At 43.2% G+C, this 26209-nt stretch overlaps 1 protein-coding gene across 1 annotated transcript; it reads right to left on the bottom strand.

The window, feature by feature from the left end:
- Positions 1 to 3078: 3078 nt before the first annotated feature.
- LOC137100358 (prostaglandin E2 receptor EP1 subtype-like) lies at positions 3079 to 8890 on the bottom strand. The gene is made up of 3 exons (XM_067478161.1): positions 8614 to 8890; positions 5979 to 6883; positions 3079 to 5320 (listed from the first exon to the last, which is right to left on the bottom strand). Exons 2-3 carry the CDS (start codon positions 6765 to 6767, stop codon positions 5045 to 5047), a joined length of 1065 nt encoding a protein of 354 aa, XP_067334262.1. The 5' UTR covers positions 6768 to 6883; positions 8614 to 8890; the 3' UTR covers positions 3079 to 5044.
- Between the last annotated feature and the right edge of the window lie 17319 nt (positions 8891 to 26209).

Raw genomic sequence — 26209 nt, 5'->3', positions numbered from 1 at the left:
GGTTTTAGTTCCCACACCGATGCTGCAGATTGAACAGCACTAATGAGGAGCGCAAAGGTTAGTGACCATGGAGGTTTGATGTTGAAATGATCTAAGATAAATATCACATCTATTATTATCATAATAGATGTCTAATATCATTTCTGGCTAAGCAACAACTATTACAGGATAATTACAGCATCAGGTATATAGAAGCGTGCTGATGAAGAATTAGTTTGCAAGGTGGCACACATCATCAAATGTAGCCACTCGCTGTTAAAACCTGCTTTTCCAAATAGAAAACAATGGATCTGAATATCCCCTGGCAACTATTTGAAGTTACATAACCCCCCACCTCAGCGTTCTGTGTGTTCTGACCATTTGCCACATTTTACCTGAAATCCCCTTCTTGAAATGTTCTTCTCCTCCCTCCTGCTGACATTTGATCTGTTTGTCCTTTTTTTGTTGACAGCAACCTGGGAAAGTCCGCGCTCGTCATTCCTAACTCTGACTGTGGCGTCGTCGTGCTCTTCCTACAGCATCAAAACAGATCAGTCCTTGTTCTCTGAACCTGGGTGTCTCTGCAGCTCTGATCCCCCATCCTGTTACTACAATGAAGCCTCCTAACAAATGTAAAGATTTTGCACCTATCAGGCTCCTCCACAGCTGAGCAGCCTTAGAGCAGCCAGCTGAAAGCATGACATACTTACTGACATTCCTGGTGCCAAACTGAGTGACATCACTTAACTCCCCTCCTCTCCAACTTGTCCGGTAAATCCAGCCCACGCACAGTAACATTTTACCTCTTGAGACCTTCTTCAGGACCTCCCCGCTCAAAGATGTTGCTCCAGGAGCCACAGAAGTTGCAGTCCTTCTCTGCTCTGCTGATATCGGACCGTCAGCCTGGACAAATCCGTGCCCTGTATTCTGTGTCCCTCAGAAAAAAAAGATGTGTAACTTTTTCATCTCTAAACATAAATCTCCTCCAGTATTTTAAGCTGCTGCCACATTAGGTTCACTTTATCTCCTGTTGCTGTTTTATCACTGTTTAGTTGTGTATTTTTGTATTAGTCACTGCTTTCAGTATTTATTTATTGTTCGGTGTTATTGTGAGTTTTTGCATTAGCAGCGTGATGTTTGTGTTTTTGGTATTTTTAGTTTGACTCGAGGAAGCTGAGGACCTGCATCCAATGTGTTGTTCCGTGTGCTGTTTCCTTTCCCTTGTGGACGGTCACTGCTCTGCTTATGTCTTTAGTTTTTTGTCCTAAGGATGAGGACACATCTGCCTCAGTCTGTTGCTGGGTCTGAAAAACACCGTGTTTGTTGTTGAAACTCCAGCATCAAAACAACGTCATTTTCTATGATATTCCACCTCAGTGCTGAAACACACCGAGGCAGAGACTTGTGCACGCTAAAAATGGACTATACCCAGCGGTCAGTTATAACTGGAGAAGCCTTTCAGATGAAAGGTGGAACGTCCTTTAGGAAGGAGACCTGAATTTGTCCCCATAGGAAGCTTACACTCAGTTAGGGCTTTAACCTGCTGAAACACAGTTTCAGGACTCGTTTGTTAAACCTTAAATCTGCTCAGGGGCCAAACATGTTTAGATGCACAATCAAGACCTGTTGTCTTCTTCATCCTGAGCTTTAGAGATTCCATCCTATTCTGGAAAGTTGCACTGGGAGTCAGAACATAACTCAATAAATCAAATGAGATGATACTGAAAATGAGAACTAACTTTGGCTCAAAAGCTTATTGTTAAAGTGTCCCAGTGCTATGCTCAAATTTGCAGGTGACACGTCAATGTCCAGATATTTGGTGACGCGCCAGCAGTCTCTGATCCAGCTCCAGCAGCACCTTGAAAAATATTACTGTTTAACTCCAATGATTCATAATCATGAATGTAGCTTGTAAGATGTTTCTACCATTTAAGATTTTTGTGAATCAGAATTTGTCTGTACACCTGCAGGAGCTTTAAAAAAAGAGTCTTAATAAGACACATTGACTACTGTGCATCCAAATCTCTACACATTTTAAGCACTACTTTATTAAATGTTTCCAAAAAAAGGTTTTTAAAAAACTGGGTTTTAATGGTTTAAAGCCATAATTTAATTTTAAATTGTACTTTCATGATTTGTGTTAAAATATTAATGTTACAGCAACTTATTTTTGTGTCCTGTAAACTTCTGCATTGATCAATGTAAAACAAAATTAAGTTGTAACTAAATTTCTAGTGTAACTATGTTACAGGACCTGTTGTCTGTGGTACAGAGACATAAAAGACATTTTCAAGTGGATAATAATTTGCTTTACTGAGAAATTCTATGATTAAACGTCTTATAGTTCTAGTGGACTGATGGACAAAGGACAACAGCAGCTCACAAAGTTGATCTTTGTCGTCCTCCTTCAAACAGTGCTGGATGTCTTTAGCCTGTAAACTGACCATCTTAACCATCTCCAGTGCATTTATGTTAAAACCATCATTATTTACCAGCGAGCTCTAAATAGGTTTTTAAGTTATTTTCAGCAAAAAGCTCAACACTAAACTTTACCTGGTGAGGTCGACAACTTCCACAAAAACGTCTGACCGAGGTGGATGGTCGCTGTCTTGATGGCAGTTTGCCTTCTTTGCATCTACAGATGAGGTCTACTTACTATTGTATAATAGTATATATAGTACTATACTAATAGTAGTAATGGTATGTCTAGTATTTGTACACCACTTTTACTGAGACTGCACACGAACAGGAAGTGGAATCAAGAGACAGTCTGACGTTAGTTTTCCATTTTGTGATTCTTTACTTCTTTCTCCACTATATTTAGTTGACAGCTGTAGCTAGTGTAGCTTCCTAGTTCTGATTTTTGAATATCCTGACTCAGGAGAAATTCAGAAACAGTTGAAATCAAATATGTACCAGCCTTTAGGCCACTCTGCATAATGAGCACACTTGGCACTTTCAGAATGATTTCTTTAGTATACTTTGAATGCGTGACCTCCACCGTGATCTTCAGTAGTACTTCTTCCACCGTGATGACACATGCTGAATAAACAGCTTTACCACACACCACATATTTTCTACACCAGAAAGAGACGAACATCAACCAGATAACACTTTATGTGATCTTACAATCCCCTTATCTTGGTGATATTACATGTAGTTAGCTTTAGCAACACATAGCTTCATTTCGGTCCCCTGACACTCGGGGAAAATACTGTAGATACATTCACAAATGAACACATACATTCACATTCATGTCACAGTGTTGCATAGGACACGTGTTGTTTTTCACATCTTCAAGCTGAGGTAAAAGCAAAACCTTTTCTTTTTCAATTTGGTCAAAACAAATTTACAGAGATGAGATGTCGTCACACATCACAAATGTACATCTGCGCTCACAGAGCTTATTGATGCCAAAACACAACCTTAATTCTGTGTTTTTTTTATAAGGAACACACTTTACATTGTGAAATAATATCTATCCATGCAATGAACAAGAAACAAGTAATATTAAAACTTTGGTTCCTGTATTTTTTAGTCGTATGTTTTCCAACAAGTTTCTATCTTAACGTCTAATACCTCGCTCATACGTCAGTGGATGTGCCTTGTTTTAAACAGACTCCTGTTTTATGGACATTGTTAGGACAAAAGGTGCTATATAAATAAAAGGAAGTTTTGGGAAGCATTTCAAAAGATAAGCAAGTTATAATGGAGAAAAACAATTATACTTGCACAAATATATGTTCATATTTCAAGTTATGAATATTATGTTGCCATTTTTCTGTAGTAGTTTTTTAACAACTTACAAAATGTCTGAAAGAGCTTGGCTTTATAATCAAATACTGCTTGTTTGGATGCCTGATATGTCCTCACAGTCATTCATATTCACTTTTTCTTTCTACATTCCTTTGGTAGAAATGAATTTTATAGTTGTTTATATGTGGACACGTGTATTGTTTTTCTTTCTGCCGTTGCTTAGTGCTTGTTCAAGAGGGATTTGTTGGGCTACAATGAGTTATTCTCTGCCGTGAGTTGAATCTTTTTTGATTTGGTGCTATATCAATAAAATTTCATTAAATATTTTGACTTGGCCAAGGGATTGTCTGAGCTCTGGGTTTTTATCTTTCTAATTATTATCCCATATTTGGAGATATAATATACCGCTACAAATAGCTGTTAAACAAAAAAAATAATAAAAAAATTACCAGAAAGGTATTTACTTTCTGTATTATCTTGTTAATCTAAATCTAAATGATATTTTCTAGTAATTAGTCACCAAAGGAAACCAAATGACAGATTGATCACTTTTCTCCAATTAAAACAGGCTAAATGACTCTTTTCATTACAAGATAACAAGACTGAAGACTTTTGATGCCAATTACAGGAAACACTTTAAATATCCCTATTATCTATTTATTGATTATATTTTCAACAAATCTGTGGGAGCCATTTTCATTTGTTGTATTGTCTGAAAAAATTCTGTCGTTTGTCAGTTTCACATTATTTCAGATTATGGGTTTCTTGTTCTTTTTACGGAAGATTCCAAACAATTTAGTCCACGTCTGTAGTTCTTTGTAACAGCGTAACTGAGCTTGTCTGTATGAAATAGAAAAATAGTTGGCAGGTTTTTCTGTTGTATTTTAAATTTGAGAAGGTACTGTGGGTTCTCATCTGTTGACTTGCAGACGGTCTAGAGCTCAAATTAAAGAGTGTGTGCGCTCAAACCTTTTGGCATTGTTAAACTTCCATAGCGCAGACTGAAATGCTGCATTTGGACATAGACTGTTAGCAGTTTATATTAAATTGGGGCTTTTTCCCTTTGTAGCGCGACACCGACTCATACGTACAGTACAACAACCTCAGAGTTTTTCTGTAGCCTGTAAGTACATTGGCAACCTTTGACTCGGGACCCCAACACACACTGTAATACTTCACTCCCACCAGCTGAGGAAAGAGTTCTCTTTTCATCTGGGGCCTTTTAAATAGTGAATAGTGATGAAATGCTGCCAGGTGCAGTTCTGATCCTGCAGACAGGTAAAACTGAATCCCTCGAAAATTTCCTCCTTTAGGTCTTATTAACACAGCTTTTCTCTGAGCCCTGGAAGGAGCTGACATCCCAGCGCATGGAGCGGAAGGTGCTTCCCTTGAAACTAGCCTGCTTCTTGGTGATACGGTAGATCTTCCTGAGGATGGCGCGCCGCAGCAGGATGTAGACCCACGGGTCCAGGATCTGGTTGCACGTTGCCATCCTGACACCCGTCATCATCAATTGCCTGTAAGTGTCTCTGTCACGGTTCAGGGAGTGGCTGTAGGACTGCATCGCTGACATCAGTCCAAAGACCTGAATAGGAAAGGGAACAGATTTAGGGTAAACTCGAAACAAACACAGTAAACCAAAAAAAGCTGCAACCAATTTTTTTTTTGTTTCAAAAAATTGGTTTTGGATGAATATTAAACTGGAAAAACAGTGAACATTTCAAAGTCAAACAACAAAGTCAAATTGTTAAAAAGTTAAATTTAGGCTTTGACTTTATCCAATTATCACTTCCGTTTAACTTGAAACATTTTATTTAACATTATTATAATTCAGAATGTATATTTCTGTACAAATCTGTCAACTCAAATCTGTGTGCTGATGGTTGTCTGTTGTGTATCATGACATCTAACAACAGAAAAATCTCCTTACAGCCTTCAAAGTGAAAGTAGTCAGAGTTCAGATATGACCATGTGATTGTTTTAAATAAATTTTAACTAAATAGATTGTTTATAAATAAAGTTGATTTGAACTGAATTGAATTGGATCAAAAATGATTCAGTTGTACTTGTTTGGTGCTTGATAGTTTAATGCAATAATATGTAAACATAATTCAGTATTTACCTCTGAAATTCAGTGTAAATCTGTGTGTATGTAGATGAATTTTCATCACATGTGCGTGTCACTGCGTTTAATCACGCTGAACACCCATAAATGTGGGTTCCATTGTTTCCCCAACACTCACCAGCAGAGGGCTCCAGCAGATGCAGGATGTGACCATGATGCCGACCAGCTGCACCACCATCTCCGTGTCGTGGGACCTGGCCGAGCAGCGCTGGGAGCAGGAGCTCTTCTTCTTCTTCAACCGGGCTCTCACCAGCGTGATCCCACTGATGGTGTTGCACACAAAGGCTGAGGCCAGGGAGCTCCAAGCCAGTCCAGAGAACAGTATCAGAAAGGCCAGATCTGTTGCCTGAGTGTCCTCCATCACCCTAATGAAGCACCACGTCCCTGGGTACTGGTAGGTGTAGGCACCCAGCTTGAAGAAGGGGAGGACGGCCACACATAGAGCAAGCAGCCAGATGAGGACCAGTGCGATCTTTGTCCGTGCCGTGGTCACCAGGCGGGCATGCAGCAAGGGCCTGGTGACGCCCAGACAGCGCTCAGCAGCCATGGCACTTCCCATGAAAAGTGGGCACAAGCCAAAGAAAACCATGCAACCTCCCAAAAACAAACAAGAGGCATCTGGATCTGCAGGATCCCCCTTGAAGCTGATGCCTGCTGAATATCTCCTAAGCACCAGGGCTCCAGGGATCACGTGTCCAGCCAGATCTGTAGCCACCAGCGAGCTGGCAAAGAGTAGGAACGTGGCCTTCGAGCGCCGCCGGAAGCGATTGTAAGCCTTGGCCAGGATGATGAGGGCCACCACGTTGAACACGATGCCCAGAGTCATGGTGAGGCCGGCAGCTGTGGGGTTGGTCTGTGGATCGGTGGCATTGTTAGTCATGGCCTCCACCTCTGGCTCCTGCACCATGGTGGTGTTGTTAGAGAGCGTGATAGAGGCTGTGATGCCCGAGGAGTCGTAGTGCTACATCGCCAGCATCACCGCTGGGCTCCAGGCCTGATGTGGGTCCTCCGGCTGAGAAGATCCTGAGACAGAAAAAAGAAGGAAGGGTGTATTTGGTGTTTGAGTCGTCTTTGTACCTTCCTCTGGATTAAACAAAACCTACAACATTCTTCCCCTAAATATCTTATTTAACCAAACAACAACCATTAACAGATTGTGAGAAATTGAGGCCCTTGGCACAGGACCCCCACATATCCCCCTCTCTACTGGACAGAAAGACGCACACACTGATTAGAAATCATGCTGTCGTGGCTCTTTTTGGCATCATTGTTTGTCTCTTTGCAGTTATGTTGTGCCCAGGAGGCCTGTTTGAGTACAAAGCCCACACTCAGGTTTACTTGTTTTTATCCGTTAATATGAAGAAATATCATTTTCCTGGAAACAACAACCCCCAGAAGGCCCAGAACAAATCAGTGAGGCTCATCTCCTCACTCATTACAATCAAATCTGGCCAACAGCTGAGAACAGGCTCAGCCTTATCAAACCATCTCTTACTAATAAAAAACTGCAGTTGGTTTGTGGAACAAATTTTCATTGAAACCCACATAAAACATGAACACTAACAGGTGCATTGTTCATCATTATTCTTATTCTTATTCTTATTATTATGGCTCCTGTTTCCCCCCACAGTCCTAAAACATGGATGTCACGTTAATTGCTGTCTCTAAAATTGACAGTAGGTGTGAGTGTGAATGCTTGTCTGTCTGTGTCTGTCTCTCTGTGGCCCTGCGATAGACTGGTGATCTGTCCACGGTGGCCCCCACCTCTCGTCCAATGACAGCTGGGTTTGGCTCCAGCCCTCCATTTGCGGACGACCACTCCGCCTCCTGCGCCACAGTCTCAGGAAGTGACATTTACTTTCAGCTATTTCAGCAAAAACAGCTTTTTTTAGCTTTGCTTGTTTGGTGGGTAAATCCTGAATGGCCCTAGTGGGCACAGGCCCAAGACCCCTGCACCGCAACGCAGTTTGAAGCAACTGTTCAAATATCACGGGAAAACTTTAATTTCAAATAAAACTAAAACTAGACACATAACGTGAGGCCAAAGCTGCACCGCACTTCAAACCTGAACTTGTTCCTGCCGTGTCTGCTCCCCACAGCAGGCAGCAGAGGAGGCCTGAACAAGCTCGGGCAGCTTCTGTCGACTCTGAGCTCTGCTGCAGGGGCCTCACTAACACACACACACACACACAAACCGGTTTGTCAGGGAGCGTGCAGCTAAGCATCATCACACACACAAGCAGCACATGCAGTGAGTGCAGGGCGTCCATGCGACGTGGACACGGAGCCCGTTGTCTCCTCAGGCAAACTCGTCACACCGAGAAAATCTGATGTTTTTCAAGCTCATTTTATAAATTCTAGCTAGTTTGCACCAACTCATCAACAACACATTCCTTACACATGAACATCGACTTGGCAGAAGTACATCCTGTTTCTGAGTGTGTGAGTGTGAGCAGGGAAATGCTGAGGTAAAACACATCATTGAATAGATATCATGCAGCTGATTTGGTTAAATAAGTTCATTTTCTACACAGATATTGATAATTATAGTGTATCCAGAGATTTAGGTTCTTAGTTTCCTTATTGGTTTGGTTGTGGACCTGCAATGACACTTAAAAAAAAAACTCCCGCAGCTTTATGAGCGAGTTTCTACATCATTTGATGTGTTTTATATTTATCCAAAGAAAAACATCCCTTCAGCCTCAGGGTTTTAAATCATTCTTTTACCTTCAGAAAAGAGAAATGAAACCCACCTCTGGGATGAGAAATCCATGGACAAGAAGACTGTGACTGCGAGTTTGACAGTTGCTCATAGTTGACGCCCTAAAGTTCATAAATCCACACTGATCTTCTTCTGTCGTTCCTCTGACGTCCTCACCTGAGCCGTGTCCTCATAGCGCATCAGTCTGCTGTGTAGTGTTACACAATCCAATCCTCTGCAGCCCGCTGCCTTTATACGAGCGTCTCAGTCGCTCAGAGCCAGTTATTTCCTCATCGCAGCGGCTCCCTGCTGGACAGCGAGGGGGCCACTCAGAGAAGCCCCACAGGAGAATGTGAATATTTAAAAGCTGTGACTCCACCTCACTCCTCAGTCACGATGAGGTTTGAGTGTGCAGCCTGTAAGCAGATCTAAGGGCAGAGCGGCCTGACGCTGCAGGAAAAAAGCTCCTTCCAAGCTCTACTTTTATGAGCAGTGATGTAGTTTCTAATGACAATATGTCTGAGCTCATCTAGCATCAGCTTCAGCAGAGACAAGTCATTCATGCCTGCAGACTTTCCAAAGTCAAAGCTGGTTTAAATATAAACTTCAAATGCAATTCTGCTTCATTGGAGGATTTACATTTTCACTTCTGCTGCTGTACTGTAACCACTGAGTACACGAATCTGTGGAATCAACTAATGAATTGAAGTAATATTTAATGAAGAGTTGCTCGTTTTTTTTCCTAAAAACGTGAGCTCCTGCGTACGCTGTGTTTGTCTGAATTTCATGTCGGCAACATGTTTCCCAAACAGTTGGGACAGTGTGTTGGGACAGGAGACGCTTACGTTCACGGTTTTCTAATCTCCAGGTGTTTCTGGAGCTCGTTTGGACAGTAACTGCTTTTTTCTTTGCATGGTGGAGTTTTCACCCCCCGAGGGTCCAAAGGTCTCAACGAGGGCCGAACCTGTGTTTCACATTCATGTTTGAGACAATCATCTTCATTAGCGTGTTTCTGTACTGTGCTTCAACATAAGTACGATTTTATATGAAGGACATGTATTTTCACAGTGTGCTGTTAGTATTTAAATCCTCAGTGGTGAAAAGGAACAAAGTACTTAAGGACATTTTCATGTATCTCCACTATATTTAAGTAGATTTACTTATGACTAAATCTCTAATCAAGGTTGTGTTACAATCACGTTATTTGACACCTTTTCATAATTTTCCGTTGTTTTTATGAAAACAAATCATTGAGACATGGATGTCTTCACTATACCAGGATAAGACATGGTGTCAGTCCGTCCTTCCATGGTCTTATTGGTGTCTTCTTTGACATATTATCAGTACTCAAAGTGAGCCGGTATGAGTTTGTTCTGATGAATTCCTGGTAAAATCACTAAAAAATCACTTACATCCTTGTTTGTGTGTTTGTAATTTTCCTTAAGTACAGTTTTTGGGTACTTCATCCACTTGTCCCCCAGAGACTGTGTGTAAGTCTTCAGTCTCTTTTGGGAGGAAGAGGAACGTTCTGGATAAGTCCCAGTATTCTTCATATTTGTATACACAAACTACTGCAGTATCAGATGAATGGAAGACAGAATCATCAGCCTTGTCTTAGCATTCATCTGAAATTCCTCTTTAATTCACTCATTCAAAACAGCAGAACAGCGGATGTTCACATTTTTACATGCACTGTTTACACTTGTGTCTCCAAACTGGATAAATATAGTTAAAACCCCCAACACACACACACACACACACACACACACACACACTCTGATTAACCAGGTGATAACACACTGGAATGTTCAGCCGATCTGGAAAATTCAGCCTTTGTGCTGCTGAATGGTGAGTTAGGAGTCGCTGTCACATCATTGGCTGTAGTTTAAACCGTTCTTAGGCAGAACCACTTGGTGTGTTTAGAGTCAAGACACGAAAGTGAAAGTCTTCATTTCGTTGTCAGTGTGGTGTAGGTGTCCAGAGGCCAAAGGCCAAAAAACAGCTTATGGAAGTTCTATGTGTAAGATCCTCGCGTCTCTTGGCCCAATTATACAGAAATGCTATCGAGGGTTTTTAGGCTTTAACCCAACCATCCAGTGCTTAGTCCAACTTTCCTGGATTCAGGACAGTGTAGAAAGGTCGTGGACCTGCACCATTTCTGACCGTTTTTTGACTTAAAACAGACCATTTGCAAAGAAACATCAAAGTGAAATGTTCTGTCACAAAGCCTTTAGTTGATGTTAGTTTGTGGCTCGAGAAGTTTTCAGCTGCTGATGGTCCACATAGTAACTAATTAGTTGACATGCTGTTTGCATGATTTTATTTCCACTGAAGCCCATAAAACATGAAAAGAACAGCTGTAAATACGCTTGATGAGTGGTTTTATGTTGTTTGCTCCACTGAACACTTTACATCCATTTAACAGAAAACTACACTGAAAACAACATCATCTCTCAAAGAGCTTTGGTCCAGTTCCTCTTGGCTGAGTGTGGACGTTTTCCTGGACCCCGAACCCTGAACCCAGTGTGCCTAGGAGGAACTTCCTGTGTGGGGATTGGTTTTGCTTCAGTAGAACCTCTGGACTTCACTCTGCACTCACACAACACTGACTGTGTGACAGAAATAATTCAGTGCTGCCTGGTCGGACTAGTTTGGCTGAAGCTTGTCACACCACTCAATAAACTGCTCCCACACATTCCAGCATTTATTCACTGAAAACCTCAGAATGACCATTATTTTAGTGTTTAACTGTGCTGATTGGTTTTTATACACAGTGTTGGATGGCTAACTACAGGCGATGGGGTCTTCCTGTAAAAACTAAACACAACAAAACCGAACATTAGCACAGAGAGACACAAAATGTCCACAAACAGACAAAATGAAGAGAAAAAACGCCACAGGGAGAATAAATTCGCCCAGAGCGAAGCAAAAAGTGCACAGAGACAAGAAAAGACACAAAAACCAAACTAAAGAACTACAAAAAGGAAGAGACATCAAACAACGATTCAAATAAATAGTCTGAACCTGCTTCACAGCTGCGTAAAAGCTCATCTGAGCTACTTCTTCACTGACCACACACAGTAAAAACCTAGAGCGGGGGCTGTGGGAGAGAGGGAGGGAAGTGTGATGCTTCTGAGGAACATTGTGTGAGGCCGACGGGTCATTTCTGCAACGCGAGAGCGTGTTTACCTTTTTTGGGGATATTACAGTGAATATCAGAGGTGGAGGACACACGGAGCCCCTTCAACACTTACTGTGTAACGAAGAGCAAACAGCTACACAGTGAAAAAATGCTCCGTACGCTCAGTGAATAATAGGGATAATTCCTGCAAAGTGCAAAGAGCAATTTTAACAAAACATGTAAAAATCACTGTGGCGTCACCATCCAAATACATGTGCACTTTGCTGCACATCTCTATGCACCTCTACTGTTTGTGTAATGAATGAGGTCTGACACATACTTGCAGATGTTGTGGGTTTGTTTGTGAAGATTGTCGTGCGATTTGTCCTGGAAACCGAGCGCTGCGGTTTCCTGAGTTTCTCTGCGTCAGGAATGCAGACAATCTGTGCCAATGAAGCGGAGAAGCAGCAGCAGACAGGATCAGCAGGATTCTGAGGAACCCTCCCGGGGGAGTCGTCAAGATTCCCGTCGACTAGTGACCAAGAAACCACAGCTCCCCCCTCACTTCCGTCTGTGCCATTTGTCCAATGGAGCACAAGAACTTACACCCCCCCCTCTACTGAACCTGTACTGGTACCTAATACACAGACACAGTAAGATATTACATTATATATTAATTATGTATACGTGTTTAACACCTGAAGGATCATGTCTGTTTGTGTTTTACCAGCTTTTTCTTTCTCTTTGTGAGTAATTTATGTGGAAAAGCAGGAAACTGCAAACAGCCAGTATTTTTGTCTTGATACAAACTTATAATACACACAGTGCTGAAATGATTTCTGAAGTCTTCTCAGAGGTTCAGGTCCATCAGCTGAGAACCCACAGGTTTTCTAAGCTCCATGAAAACCACGGTGTATTTCACATAAAAGCCACTTTGTGAGTGAACCTGGCCCCATGTTTCCTGTGGACACAACATGATGTGTGGTTGTCTGAGCTATTTTAAACTGCACTGCTGCTGCCCTGTCCTCAGCCTCAGCTCCTGTCCTCAGCCTCAGCCCCTGTCCTCAGCCTCAGCTCCTGTCCTCAGACTCAGCTCCTGTCCTCAGACTCAGCTCCTGTGCTCAGCCTCAGCTCCTGTCCTCAGCCTCATGCCCTGTCCTCAGCAATAATCCCAACTCGTCCTTGTCCACAGTAGGAGCTGGTTTCTCCTCTGGAAAGATGGAGGTCGACTACAGCCACTATTTCAAATGGGAGGAAATTGTGTGAATGACTATTTGTATTATGGTGTTTGATGAAAATAAATTCTGTTTTCTCAGCAGTCTTACTGTAAAACACTTGTTGAAAGTCTTTTTCCACAGAACGAGGGCTCAGCGCTGTGCCGAGCCCTAAATCCTGTCAACAGAGCTGAGGCCGCTCCTGCTGCACACAGGCAGGGGAGAGTTTAGGAATCCGGTCTCCGTGGATCCAGGTTATCTGGTACAGATGAAGAGCAGCGACCTCAGTTACCTGTTCGTGTTTTCTGCAGAAGGAATAACTGAGCTGTACGGCGGGTTTTCGGCCTCATGCAGCAGCGAGCTAAGTGTCAGTTTGCTGGGATCAGTCAGGTCTGTCGAGTTTGATGAGAACACTGCAGGGTGGGGGGGTGGGGGGGGGGGGGGGGGTGGGTGGGGGGGGGGGGGGGTGGGGGGGGGGGGGGGGGGGCACACAGGAGCTTACACCCTAATGCTCTGAGAGCTGCACAGCGTATTCTGCTGATCACCTCATAAACAGTTTATCCTCAGTAAACAGGAGAAGGGAGAACTGCCGTCTCTGTGGAGTGTGTCTGTCCTGTTTTTGCCTTAAAGGGGGGTTGTTTTGCTGTTGGGGGACCGTGACCCCGGTCCAACAGCACACTCCTTTCCAATGCAACAACAGTGCATTTTACAAATGCTTAACGTATCTCACAAGCGATCAGCTCCACTGCTGAGACGAAGTTCGTTCACGTGCTGATGAAAACACATTTTCCTCTAAAAACGCTTGATTTCATGTTGCTGTTCACAGTTTTTCAAGTCAGGAGCCCGAATGACACTGAATTGACAGTAGCTGTCCCCCACTGAGGCTCCTTCACTGTCTGTGGAGCTGATCTAGTGCATTCATGCTGCTCTCCTCATACTAAAACATGCCAGTCAGTTGTTGTGGTTAATGTTTTGCATATCACATGATGTAGATTCCACATTTTAAGTTAATTTAGAGGTTTGATGTACAACTTCATAAATTACTCAGAAGAAGATTCTCTTTATTTGTCATTCTTTGCTTATACATTATGCAAATAAGAGACTGACCATAAACAGTATGTGTATGTTTTCATGTGTTTAGGCCACAGATTCACGTGACGATTCATCATGCTGAACATTTTACACCGGAAACAACACAGTTCTATTTAAAGAAAATGTTCTGCATGTTTGTGGGCCAGAAGCCACAAATCAAGTTCTCTACAATCTACAAACCATTTTCCACGAAGGTTTCTGCTATAAACAACAATTTGTTGACTTCATTTTTAAGTTTCAAAATGACAAAAAACACAAAACAGAAATTGACAGAAAACTGTCTCAAAATGAATGTGAAGACTCATTTTGAGGACGGCAGGGACCAGTGGGGAACAGTTGAGGAGCTGGTTTTCAGTCACCACTTCACTTCTGGAGGCTGTGTTTTCTTGCTGCCGTCCAAATAGCAGCCATCATAAATCTCCCCACAATACGTCTCTTTGTCCACGCTGCTGCACCATAAACCAAGCTAATGAAGTCAGTTCTGTGTAATTATCTCGTTTGCTGTGAGGCTATAAATTCCAGGTCGTTAGCTGACGTGTTTACTGCCACATTTACACAAAAAATATCCAGAGATTTTCATGGGTCGCTGTGCTGAAACAGCTGCAGTTACTTGGTCAAACGAGGAGGCATAGCTCTGTGTGATCTCCCAAGAGTTTGTGGACTTTTGTCCTGCAAAAAGCAGATTAGGAACCTGGGGACAAGAATCCAAAGCCACGTTACTTCAGAGCAGGTAAACACGGTTTAACACACGACTCTCCTCTCACAGCCATTTTCCTCATGCACACTGCACTGTTTGCAGATTTACACTAAGCTTTTTCTCAACAAGATGCACTGTTGGCTGTTTAGGCCGGATTGTAGATCATAGTCTCATGTTTGGTGTTAGGGAGACACCACACGAAGGCAGACGACATCAGGGAGAGAAGAAGTCCAGGAATGTGCAGGGGATAGACTGAGAGGGAGCGACTGAAAGAAGAAGAAGAAGAAGAAGAAGAAGAAGAAGAGGATCGTCATTGCACTGACAATCAAACGGCCACGCTGTGATTCCCACAGCCTTAATATCATCATGATTCATATTTGACAGGCAGTGGCAGACGTCTAGTCCATGTACCACTGGGCAAGAACCTGTTAAAGATGATGAGGGTCTGGAGCTGACACTGTCCAGCCTGGACTGATCACAGGGCTCTGACATGAGCGAGACAGACAACCACAGCTGTGGACAATACACCATAAATATACAGTGTATCATCATAATCTCAATGTGATGTGTCGCTTTTATTTTCTCTGACTGCTGGTGTGTAATTATGTTTGTACTGTTAACTGTGGATGTCAGTACACATATGTTTGTGAAGGCTGGTACTTGGTACAGGGCCTTCAGGGAGGAGGGGCTGCTCTTCTTACGGCCGCTGTGTCCAACTTTGCTGGTGCCTGGCAAGACTGTTTGGTGTGGGTACAATTGCTGCTCTTAAGTCTACAACGAGCCAGTCCACGAGCCAGTCCACGAGCCAGTCCACGAGCCAGTCCACGAACCAGTCCACGAGCCAGTCCACGAGCCAGTCCTGTCCCACGCTCTACGCCGAAGACCCTCTGAGGAGCTAAAGTGATCAAGTGGTAGCAAGGATCTTTAACTTGATCTCCTCCTTATACTTTTCTCCCTGGCATTTAACGTCAGTTGGCTGTTCTGCTTATGCTGACGTTTGGAACCAACTGTCCAGCTGAGCAATGTGTCAATGAATGTGCATTGTTTACTTTCTCTACATTGAATAGATTTTATTTTGCTTGCTTCATTTTCTTGTTTCTCCTGTGAGGAATAATTGTGACTCTATTCTTTTGTAGAATCCAGGACTGAAGTCTGGGAGCACACCAGGCCTTAGCCTTCTTCACGCATGTTGGTAACACAATACTGGGGACTTCAAGTTTGTTTTATTTGCCTGCTTTCAGGCTTTAATTTTTTATTTTTTCCCTGCCTTCATATTTGACACTGGTGTATGTAATAAACCCAGTGTTATGCAGGTCTCTTGCTCTTCGAGTATGTTGTGAAAATAGACGATATTGCACATGTTTCTGCCTGTTAGATAATGACATAGTGATTTTAAGGCTGTGGGAGTCACCTGTTCCTCTGTTTACCTTGAAACTATCACAAAATTACTTTCGTAAGAAAGAGAGTTTCCAAAATGACTCAGAAAATTTTACCTGAGTGCCGTAAAATGCTGTTGCTTTTCCCGACTGTCACATCTCTACCAGTTATGTACTGTATTCACCCCGAGGGATGTGTTTTCCTGCAAACTGAGGAACTGAGAGGCCCCTCCTCCTTCATCAGATTCAGTCGTGGAAAACGCAGAGCAAACACACTAATGGAGAACACCCACAGACACAGACAGGATTTCTGAGAGCAACTTTGGGAAGTGGACTGCAAATCAATCAGTGCTGGTAAAATTTCTCAGAGAAATTCTATCAATTTAGCTTTAATTATTTATAGCACCATCGATTCTACCGGGAAACGATAAAAGGTTGGAATGACAAAAAAGTTATGAGATAATATTCCACATTTTTTACTATTTGTGCAGGGAAATAGTAAAAAATGTTGTAGAATAACTTCAAAACATAAAAATGACGAATTTTCTCTGCAGTAGGTGGAAACATTTCTTGTAGTACCTGTATCCCATCCGTGTATGAGTGATTTGCTGAGCCCACCGGCAGGCTGCATCTAGCCGACCAATCAGAACGGAGCAGACTCTGTGTGAGGGAGGGTCCTAAGGACACAGGAGCTGAGGAAGTACTGCATAGATTATAAGGAGAATGTGCAGGTTCTGGAATTGGAACTGGTCTAGAACTGTTCCATTAGAGCAGCAGAATGAAAATATAACCTCAATCTTATGCATATTACGACCCATTTAAGTGTTTTTGGTTTCGTCATTCCCCACTTTTCAAGCATAAATGAGCTTCCATGCAACACGGAACTTTGTCTTTGACATGAACGTTTCACTGTGCAGCGTCAGACTGAAGATTGGAAGGAACAACGTGTAGTCAGAGCAGTCTGTGCTGTGGACAGAAAAACAGGAAGGCTGCTGCGTCCGTATAATCACACATCGTTCACGAAGAAACACGCTGATATGTTTAAATCCTGCTTTGACACGAGCACTGGTGCATAAGTGTTTACGGGGTCGTTGCTCTTTTTGGAGCCACTCACTCACCTACCAAAATGATTGTGCATGTGAGGAGGAATGTTCAGGGCCAGGAACTGATTTAAATGTCAAAGTGCAGCTTGAACTGGCTGTTTTTGGTTCACGGAGTCGTGTCCAAACCTCTCATAAAGGCCTTATTCACTAAGTGCCAGCCACAAACTAATGGGCTCTCCTGTCTGCGGCCTCCACGATTGAGACCAGATGCTGCAGATTCTTCCCTCTGCAGCACAACAGCTCGACTCAGCCCCTCTGTGAGCTCCTTCACGTCCTGTCACAGATCAATAGTTCACCTGTGCTGAGTTCTAGCTAAAGAAATCTGATTAAACCTTGTTATTATGGATGGATAACTGTACAAAGAAGGTCGTAGGTGAGAGTAACTCCGTTTTTTAGAAGTGCAGACATAATGACCCAAACTCGACACAAATGTCACAAACTGTTAAAAAAAAAAGTCAAAATAGACACGAAAGGATTGTAAACACACAGAAAAACTCAAGAGAAAAACCCAAGAGAAAAACTGAGAAAACACACAAAAAATGGCAAACAGAAGTTGAATAATTGGCAAAGGGACCAAATATAAAGCAAAGATTAAAATAAAATGACCAAAATGAGTCAAGAAGAAAAAAAAACCCCAAACGTTTGAAAAATGAGCAAAGATGAACATGTTCGCGTCACATACTGAGGTAACACTTTGGTTTTACTATTGAAGCCGCAGCAACAAGCTCATGTACAAACAGAAACTGTATCAGAGTCAGTGAGAACAACTCCAGGGTCGTAACGTCACATAATCCATCACATAAAAACAAAACGCTAACGTAACCACGAGCACCACGCTGTGCTATGAACCCTGGTGTCTTGTTGTACCATCCAGCACCTCGTCCACCTCCCTATGAGACTTTTCCACTTCATATTCTATATCTTATGGATTTGGTTATGCGAAGATTGAATCATGTCAACTGGACGTCTTCCTTATTGTTAGAAACTCAACCAAGCACCCAGCACCAAGACGGCCACACTTCACGACCTCATCTAAGGGGATCAGGGGTCTCAGGGTTGTATTCATTACGGGGCAGCAGTGGCTCAGTTGGTGCAGCTCTGCACTCGCACATGTCAAAGCCCGCCTGGGAAAGACACTGAACCCCCAGCCCCGTCCCCGTCCGTAACCATGAGGGTTAAGAGGCTTAGATCAAGGGACAACTGGGGAGGGTTAGGTCAGAAAGAAAAAGAAGCCCAGCTGACACGTTTCAGTCTTCAGACAAACGTTAGCTTGTAACTCAAAGGGTCTGGACAAAGCGGCGACGCCTCGGGAACGAGAGCGAGAGCGAGCTGGAAGTGTAAACAACTTGACATGTAGTCAGACATGTAGTCAGTCTACTGGACGAGTCTGACATCTGAGACTGCAGGACATTTGCATTGTACTGCAAATACTGTGCACTAACACAGTCAAAACTGTGTGTTGGTGCATTGATTTGTGCATAGATCATTTCTCTCACTAAAAAACCTTCACTGAGTCAGTTGTGAAGGTCGGTTTGTATAGAAACACACATGACAAATATCTGCTATGTTAGCTTATTCAAGTCCAAGTCCCTGGGGACACAATCTAACACAATAAGACCATTTAGAGATACTATCTGTCTTTGTTCCTCGCAGTTTCCTTGAACTGTCAAAGAGTTGGATTTGTAATCGTTCCCAGGACTCATTCGTCCAATAACCTGCAGCAGTTTCCTCTTGACCTCTAAGTATAATGGGCGCTGCTCAAGAGACTTTCCACACACACACCCACCCACCCACACTTTGAGAGCCTTCACTCGTGCTCAGTTTGCTCTGGTTTATTTAGAGAAAGCCACCAGCTAAACGTACTTGTCTCGACCAATAAGGTGGAGGAAACACGTCTAGAGAAGTCCTAAAAATGAGGGAAACACAGAGGAAGAGGAGGGAGAGTAACAGTGGTGCGGTGATCTGTGAGGCTTGTTCCAGCTTTGCGGGGGCTGGAGACAAAAACTGGGGCCCCAGAGACACGATGCAGTACATGACCATCCCTGACTATTGGCACAAAGAATGGATAATTGCATCCCACCTACTGATACAATCCCCCGTTTGTTTCCCTTTGGCTTGGTTACAGGTTTGCACTTTGCTGCTGAAAGCTTCTGCTGGCTCTGCACCTCACACGGCGCTTGTTTGAGAACGATGATATTTAGAGGCCGTTTATAATGCAGATGTACGGCGTGTGCTGCCACAACACGACGACGGCTGAGCCAATGAATGCTTCAGTAGAAGAGTACGCTGAAGAGGTTCGATGAAGGATTCGGGGGGGGGGGGTCCCAGCTGATCAGACCATGTTGACGCCCTGTGAGTTACACTCAGTCATACAGAAATGAAGGAAACGTCACATTAAATGTAAGTGTGTTGTTGACTTTGTTGTTAGAAATAAGATTAATTTCTCGTACCATTAGCGTAAATGTCACAGTACTGCACACTGTCTTTGTGTGCGTGTAAACTAATTGTGACTGTGTTCCACTTAATATGTATTTTAACTAATTAGAATTTTTGGTGTGCAGTCAGTCAGTGGGATCACGTCATGACATCTTTGTGACATCAGCAAACTGATTGAACTCTTTGATTACCATCATTACTTACTGCAATTTAATGGCTGATCGATAAACATCAAAACGTCCTGTAAAGTTCACACGAAGTCCTGTTTGTGGTTTAGGCAAAAAAAGAAGAAAAATGGTGGTTTTAGTTTTACGGTAAACTGATGCAAGTGACTGTAGAAGCCACCGATGAGCTTTTCTTTCTACATACATGTTATGTGTTGTACATGCATTTACTGCTGTAGGTCTTTGTAAATTCACTAGTTTTGTGATAATTGGTGCGTTTTGGAAGGAGAGGGAAGTGGCAGGTCTGATGAACCAACAAGGTGTAGAATGTGTCCTATGTTCTCCATCTTAGTCCAGTAAGTGCGTGTGCAGCTGAATCTATCTCAGAATATTCATCATGAGGGGAACATGTTCATCTGAACCCAATATTACGACAGGCCATTCAAACGGCGCTAAGAAGCCAAACTATCACCCTGAGAGTCATTAGGAGACTACAAGTGGGACCATTAACGTCTATGAAGTGTCAATTATGGTGGCAGTGCTGAGATGTGAGTCAGGCCTAAACGTGCTGCCAACATGCTTTGAAACAGAAAGTCCCATTTAAAATCGAGTCCATCGCCCCCTGAGGGACTCCTTCCAGAGGTTGCTCTCTGGATTTGGCCTCATTTGTAAAATCCTCGTGTGATGTCTCGTCACGGAAAACGTGGCCTCTGAGTGAACCGTGACAGACTGGATGTGGGAAGCCTGTCATTATATTCCCTGCCTTCAGCCACGCTGGGGAATTAGTTGTGGCCTGCAGACATACTCGCCATTTACTGGCAAGTACTAAGCATGTGCACTCATGTACCGCTTGGCCCAGAGGCGCATCGGGGTGCGAATGAACTCATTTGTCTAATGCCGTTTAGCTGAGGTCATAGTGACGGATTCAATCTGCAGCATCACATCAGAGGAATTCACCACTTTATTCATTAACGAAGTGAATGGTTTTCAAAGCTACAAACCTGAGGCAGAGAATTCTGAAGAAGTGTGACCTGGAGGAAAAAAAACACCAAGTCACGGCCCAGCTACAAGCATAAACATGAGTCGACTTGAAGCTCTGCAGGAATCCCTCACACTCTCATCGCAGTCTTCACACATCAGAACCCAAACAAAGTCTCAGAGTTTTATTCTCAGCCTGAAACCTGGATTCCCTCCATGTTCAGTGGGACCAGTTCCCTTTTTTCAGCCAGGCATCTGGTTCCATCATGACTTTAAAGAGAGGGAAATTCTGATTTTGGGGAAATAAATGCTCGTTTGATGAGGGGAGAGGAAGTCATTATGTGACATTATGTGAAGTGTAAACAGCCTCGCAGCTTGTTCCTTCTGCGATCAGCACATAACTCAGGGCCAATAACAGGACGTGCAGAGAGGTAAACAAGGGCGAGTCGGAGATGTCACTCAACAAGTCTTCTGTCCGGCCTCTGTGGAGCTCGATATCACTGCAGGGTTCAACCCTGTGTCAGGAGAAAGTCAGGAAAAATATAAACTCGTGAAAGTAAGTTTTCAAATTTAAAAGTGTGTTTAAACAAGTAAACTAGGATTTTTATCTTCTGTTAGTGGTTAAAGGTCCCTGAATGACCTCTTACAGTGCAGGTAAACGGATCAGGTGGATCACAGACAGACAGAGACAGCCGGGACTGAGGACACTGACGGACTTCAGGTGATCAGAGGGAGTGTGTGACGAGGAGATACGTACCAAATATTGCCTGTCACCCTTCCACCCCCCGTCCCACAGCTACGTGTCTTCTCTAGTCGCGTCCTTTCGTCGATGCTTGTTTGGTCCCTCACTGCTCTTGTTGGGAGCTAAAATGGAAGATTGTTGCATTATGATACAGGTCCAGTCAGGCTGCTGCACTGACGCGCACGTTTGCTCACATCAGCTTGGTTTCAGCTGTAATCGGCTCCATGCTGAAGACCCTTCTCACTCTCTGTCACCACCAACATGCTGGAGGCTGTTACCGTGTTCTTCGCTATGAAAAGCAGAACCCTCGCCCTCAAATCAGGTCCTGATGCATCTGTTCATTAGCTCGAATTCCAAACTACACTGTATGAGTGAAATCTCCCAGAAGCGGAGCTCAGATGCTCTGTTAATTTTAATAAATCTATTTCTGAATCCTGTTTCGTCTTGGATTCATCTTGAATCATCTGTAATGTTGTTTTAAGACCATTCGACGTATTTTATTTGGCACCAAAACCCAGCAGAAATCATCTCAAGCTACTTTTTTCATAAGGCCACAGACTTTGGAGACTTGAGAGATGATAAGGTGTCACGTTCGCCTGGCATCGTTTTGGAGTCGTGCTTTGCCGACATCTGATGAACTGACTAAAAAAACAGAGGTTTTCTGTGTCTTAAAGTATGTTTGCTGAAAGAACTGTTCACTTCCTTCTGACACGGTGCAGAAACACAGTCTGACCGTGGCCCCAATCATGAAATGTCCCATTTTACCACTTAATAACAGCTTCAGTGACTTTTGCTTGTACATCTGAAGCTTTTCTGTGGACGGTAATCGCCAGCTGAACATCTCTCGTCATGAGTCACAGTAAGTGCAGTAAATACAGAAAGAGCAGATAAGGTGACGGTTCCTGAAAAACACGTGGATTCGTGAGTGTGCTCAGGTCACATGAGAACCAGGATAATCTCCTGTCACTCGGGTGAATTCACTGTGTGGATCCCGGCTCTACTTTGCCTTTTGTGGTCAGGCTGCAGCCCCCGCTCCCCTGTAAACCGCACAGCTGTGCAGCTTCACAAAGACGGCCTCCTCTTCTCCTCCACAGCATAAAAACTGACACGAGGTGAAGGTGAAAGGGCTCTGGATGCAAACAAGGAGGAATGAATCACACATTTCCTGCTCTGTGCCTCTTGTCATCGCACTGTAATAATCGGCGTCGGATCTGGACCTGGAATAATGGGATCAAAACAAGAAATGAGGGGCCTTCAAGCTTTCACGCACGGGCCTACGTCCAGGGCCGACTGGAAACAAAAACACAGCCCAGTTTGACATGTTCATCAGTCAACACGCCATTAATGAACCAAACACAGTCAGTTTGGGGCTGAGACACGTTGCACAGTTTTCCTTCTCTGCGTGAGTCAACGTGAAGATCACCTGACACGTGACTTCACTTACCGTAACTGTTAATTGTCATATGTTAACTGACTCATGTTGATTGATAATATCGCAGATCTGACAAAATATTCCACTATGTTTGCTTTTCTCTTAGCACCAAGTTTAGGAGCCCAGCACTGAAATATCCAGCAGACTATATTTACTGTGCTTTTTATTTAGTTATGTGTCTCCGGTGCCTAAAATATGATGTATGCTGCAGCGCTGCAGAGGCCAACAAGCTGACCGTGTTCCAACCATATCAATAACAACAGTAAGTGGATTTCACATGGATCCTGGTGCAGATGTTCTAGTGTCAACAACAGGACATTATATCATCTTATCATCTACTCTGCTTCTGGAGTTTTGTTCTACATACATAGATGCTTTAATAATCTGTGAAGGCAAATGTTTGTGTGATAGTATCAATAATGTAAAGCAAAGATACTGAATAATGCACTGAACTTTTGTGCAATTACATGTGTAACAGCCACCAAATATGTTCCTGTTTACTATGGTGCAGGTAAAACAGAAATAATAATGAAGTAAAACACATCAGCGTCTTCTTCCGGTTCCTCTGCAGATATTGTTCATGCTCAGATGTCTCCTGATGTCTCCTAATGCACCGTGACTCAGTCTCCTTGTGTTGGAGCAGTTCTCACATCTTTAAGCGTTTGCACATAGCGCTCGTACGTGCACATGGACAGCATTTAAGGTGGGACCAGGAAACTGAACCTCTGCACAAACATCATTGTGAGCGAGCGAACTGCCATCAGCATGTTAGGATGCAAAGGAGGTCCAAGCATCACTGCACTAAACCGTGAGCTGCTGGCTTCACTGTGGGCTCAGTGTAGCAGGTGGGTTTGTCTGTGACAGCTCCTTCAGGACCATCAAACAATGAGATAAACACTCCTGCAAACACACACTGACAGAATGTTAGTAGCCCAGAGGGAAATTGGGCTAACTTTAGCTTTTACAGCTGGCTCGAATGACACCATCACCTGAGTCATTAGGGTGGAGCTCTTTCTGGAGGAAAACGGATCAGGTGGATCAGGCCAACACCTGGATTTTGCAGTGCAACGCTGAATTTGTTTGAAGTGTAAAGATTCCGATCCAACACGAAACCCAGTGAGATCTGAACATGAAAACATGAACACGAGAACATGAGAATCTGTGAGATGATGTGTGTTTACTTCCTTCTGAACAGACTTCCTTCCTGTCCCATTTAAAGGCCTCATAAGAGACGTCAGTCAAGCTCTTATCAGTCACAATAAACAGTGTGGAGTTTTCTCAGGCTTTTCCCGCAGCAGCACAAACCTCAGCTGGTAATGTCCTTGCTGTCCTTGCTGGGGTTTTTACATTCAGCTCACAGTATTAGTGAGTGTTTAAGAAGCTCCTCGGTTTACTCTTAGCAACTTCCTAAGTGTCTAAGAAGGTGTGGGTGTGTATAAATATAACCACCCCAAACTTATGTTGTGAAAAGTTATGTTCTGACGTTTATCAGCATCATATCTGCTGCTCTATTTTTATTCCATTTTATTCACACAGCCCTGCTCAAAGTCTGAACTGTGGCACTTTCTCTTTCTCTCCTCACCACGTAGAAAGGATCCATTTCGGTGACATTAGTTTGTGTCATTTGTTATTCCCAGCAATCCTCACGGGCTTGCGTCTGTCGAGCCCTTCCGCCCTCCTGCAGGTCAGCTGAGGATAGCACAGCTGGAAATGTGTGGACAGGTCCCGGAGTCTAGACCAGCCACTTAATTAAAGAACGAGCTCTTTTTCTGGGTTTGAGGTAACGATGCTTTATTTTCATCTCACTTTTCCTTTGTTTAAGGAAGCACCGGCCGTGTCCTCCCTTCCTATCTACATGTCGGCAGTGCGCTAAGCATTATTTCCTAAAGAGGCTAACTGCCTGCCAAGCTGTGAAGGAGGCTGTAGTATGGGAAAGACTGAGCATGACTCACCACTCTCACTGACAAAACACACAAACATCTGGAAAGTGGATTCACATCTAAATAACGTTTAAAGCAAACAGCTTTAAATCAGACAGACATGATGTCAGATCCCCGATACGGCTTTGATGATGATGATGGATGGTTTTCCTATTATTTGTTTAAGCGGAATTTGGCACTGAAAGAGAACAACCGTACACACGATCACAAATGCTTCCAGCGGGATGACCAAGAGGGTCCAGCACAGTCCAGACGCTCTCACATCAACAGATTTACTGATCAGGCACATGTGGGCCAACATGTGTTGCTGATTTCTGAAACAGGTTTGAAATCGTAGACGGAAAAACCGAACCAGAAATTCAGTAATGTGCGGCGAAGACGACGCTTTATTGCCAGCCTCCATGTTTGGTTCTCTCCAGCACCTGTGCTTTCATTTGGCACAGACTGATTGCACCCATGCAGCATGTTCGACCCCTTTCAAAATGTGCTTTCCTGTAACTGGCCCGGGATGACTCCAAAAAACTCCAAATAAAAGTGCAGTAAAAGAAATGGTGCCTGTGAGTGGGATGAGCGGCTCGCAGCAGGGATTTTATTACAATATTCCTTTAATGTTCAGTTTCTTTCCACCAGCGGAGGCACAAAGCCAATTAATGAGTTTACTGGATAGTGGAAAGTGTTAAATTGCACTTTTTTTATTTTAACTATTGTTCAGGGAAGAATATTCAACGTGGACGGAGGTGAAGTGGAAAATTGTCCTGCGGTTAAATGAGTCAACATCTCACTTACTGATGCACAGTTCAAAAGGGGTGTCGGGGCATTAATGCATTAATTAACTATTCATTATTAATTACTGAACCACATTCTGCATGAATTACAACAGCATGGCTCAGCAGTAAAAGAGTCCAGGTGGAGAAATGTTGGCATAGTTTATTTTAGGAAGGTAACAGGAGATAACTTTACTGTAATAAACTGGATTGATAACAGAGTTAATACACTGATCAGCCACCATCTGAGAGCTGGTCGTCTTCATAATGTGAGCAGACTGGAGCTACACAGCAACAGAGCTGCTACAAGTATACAAACAAAGGTCACTGGTTATAAAGGTGGAGCTGATTTTATGTGCAGACAGGTGGTTAAACCAGAATATTACATCAGCTTTTATCAGTTGATCATATTTTTATAGATAACATTTCTATATTAGTAAAATAATATATTGTAATACCATGGTAATTACTATAGTAATAAGCACGTTAATAAGCACTGGATTTGTGTAACAGGAGGTTACACTCACATGAGTAATAATGTGGAAATCAAATACTAAGGTGCAGTAATGACCTGTTGACCATCATGGTA

Source organism: Channa argus, chromosome 15 (genome assembly GCF_033026475.1).
Source record: "Channa argus isolate prfri chromosome 15, Channa argus male v1.0, whole genome shotgun sequence".
Taxonomy (NCBI): domain Eukaryota; kingdom Metazoa; phylum Chordata; class Actinopteri; order Anabantiformes; family Channidae; genus Channa; species Channa argus.
Note: the sequence above shows the minus strand (reverse complement) of the source record. Positions and strands in the feature narration are given on the sequence as shown.

Bases quoted from the DNA above. Each gene is read 5' to 3' on its own strand.
- LOC137100358 (XM_067478161.1), bottom strand. From the start codon at position 6,767: ATGGTGCAGGAGCCAGAGGTGGAGGCCATGACTAACAATGCCACCGAT. The intron at 5,321-5,978 runs GTGAGTGTTGGG...TTTCCTATTCAG, and splicing joins TCTGCTGGAGCCCTCTGCTG to GTCTTTGGACTGATGTCAGC.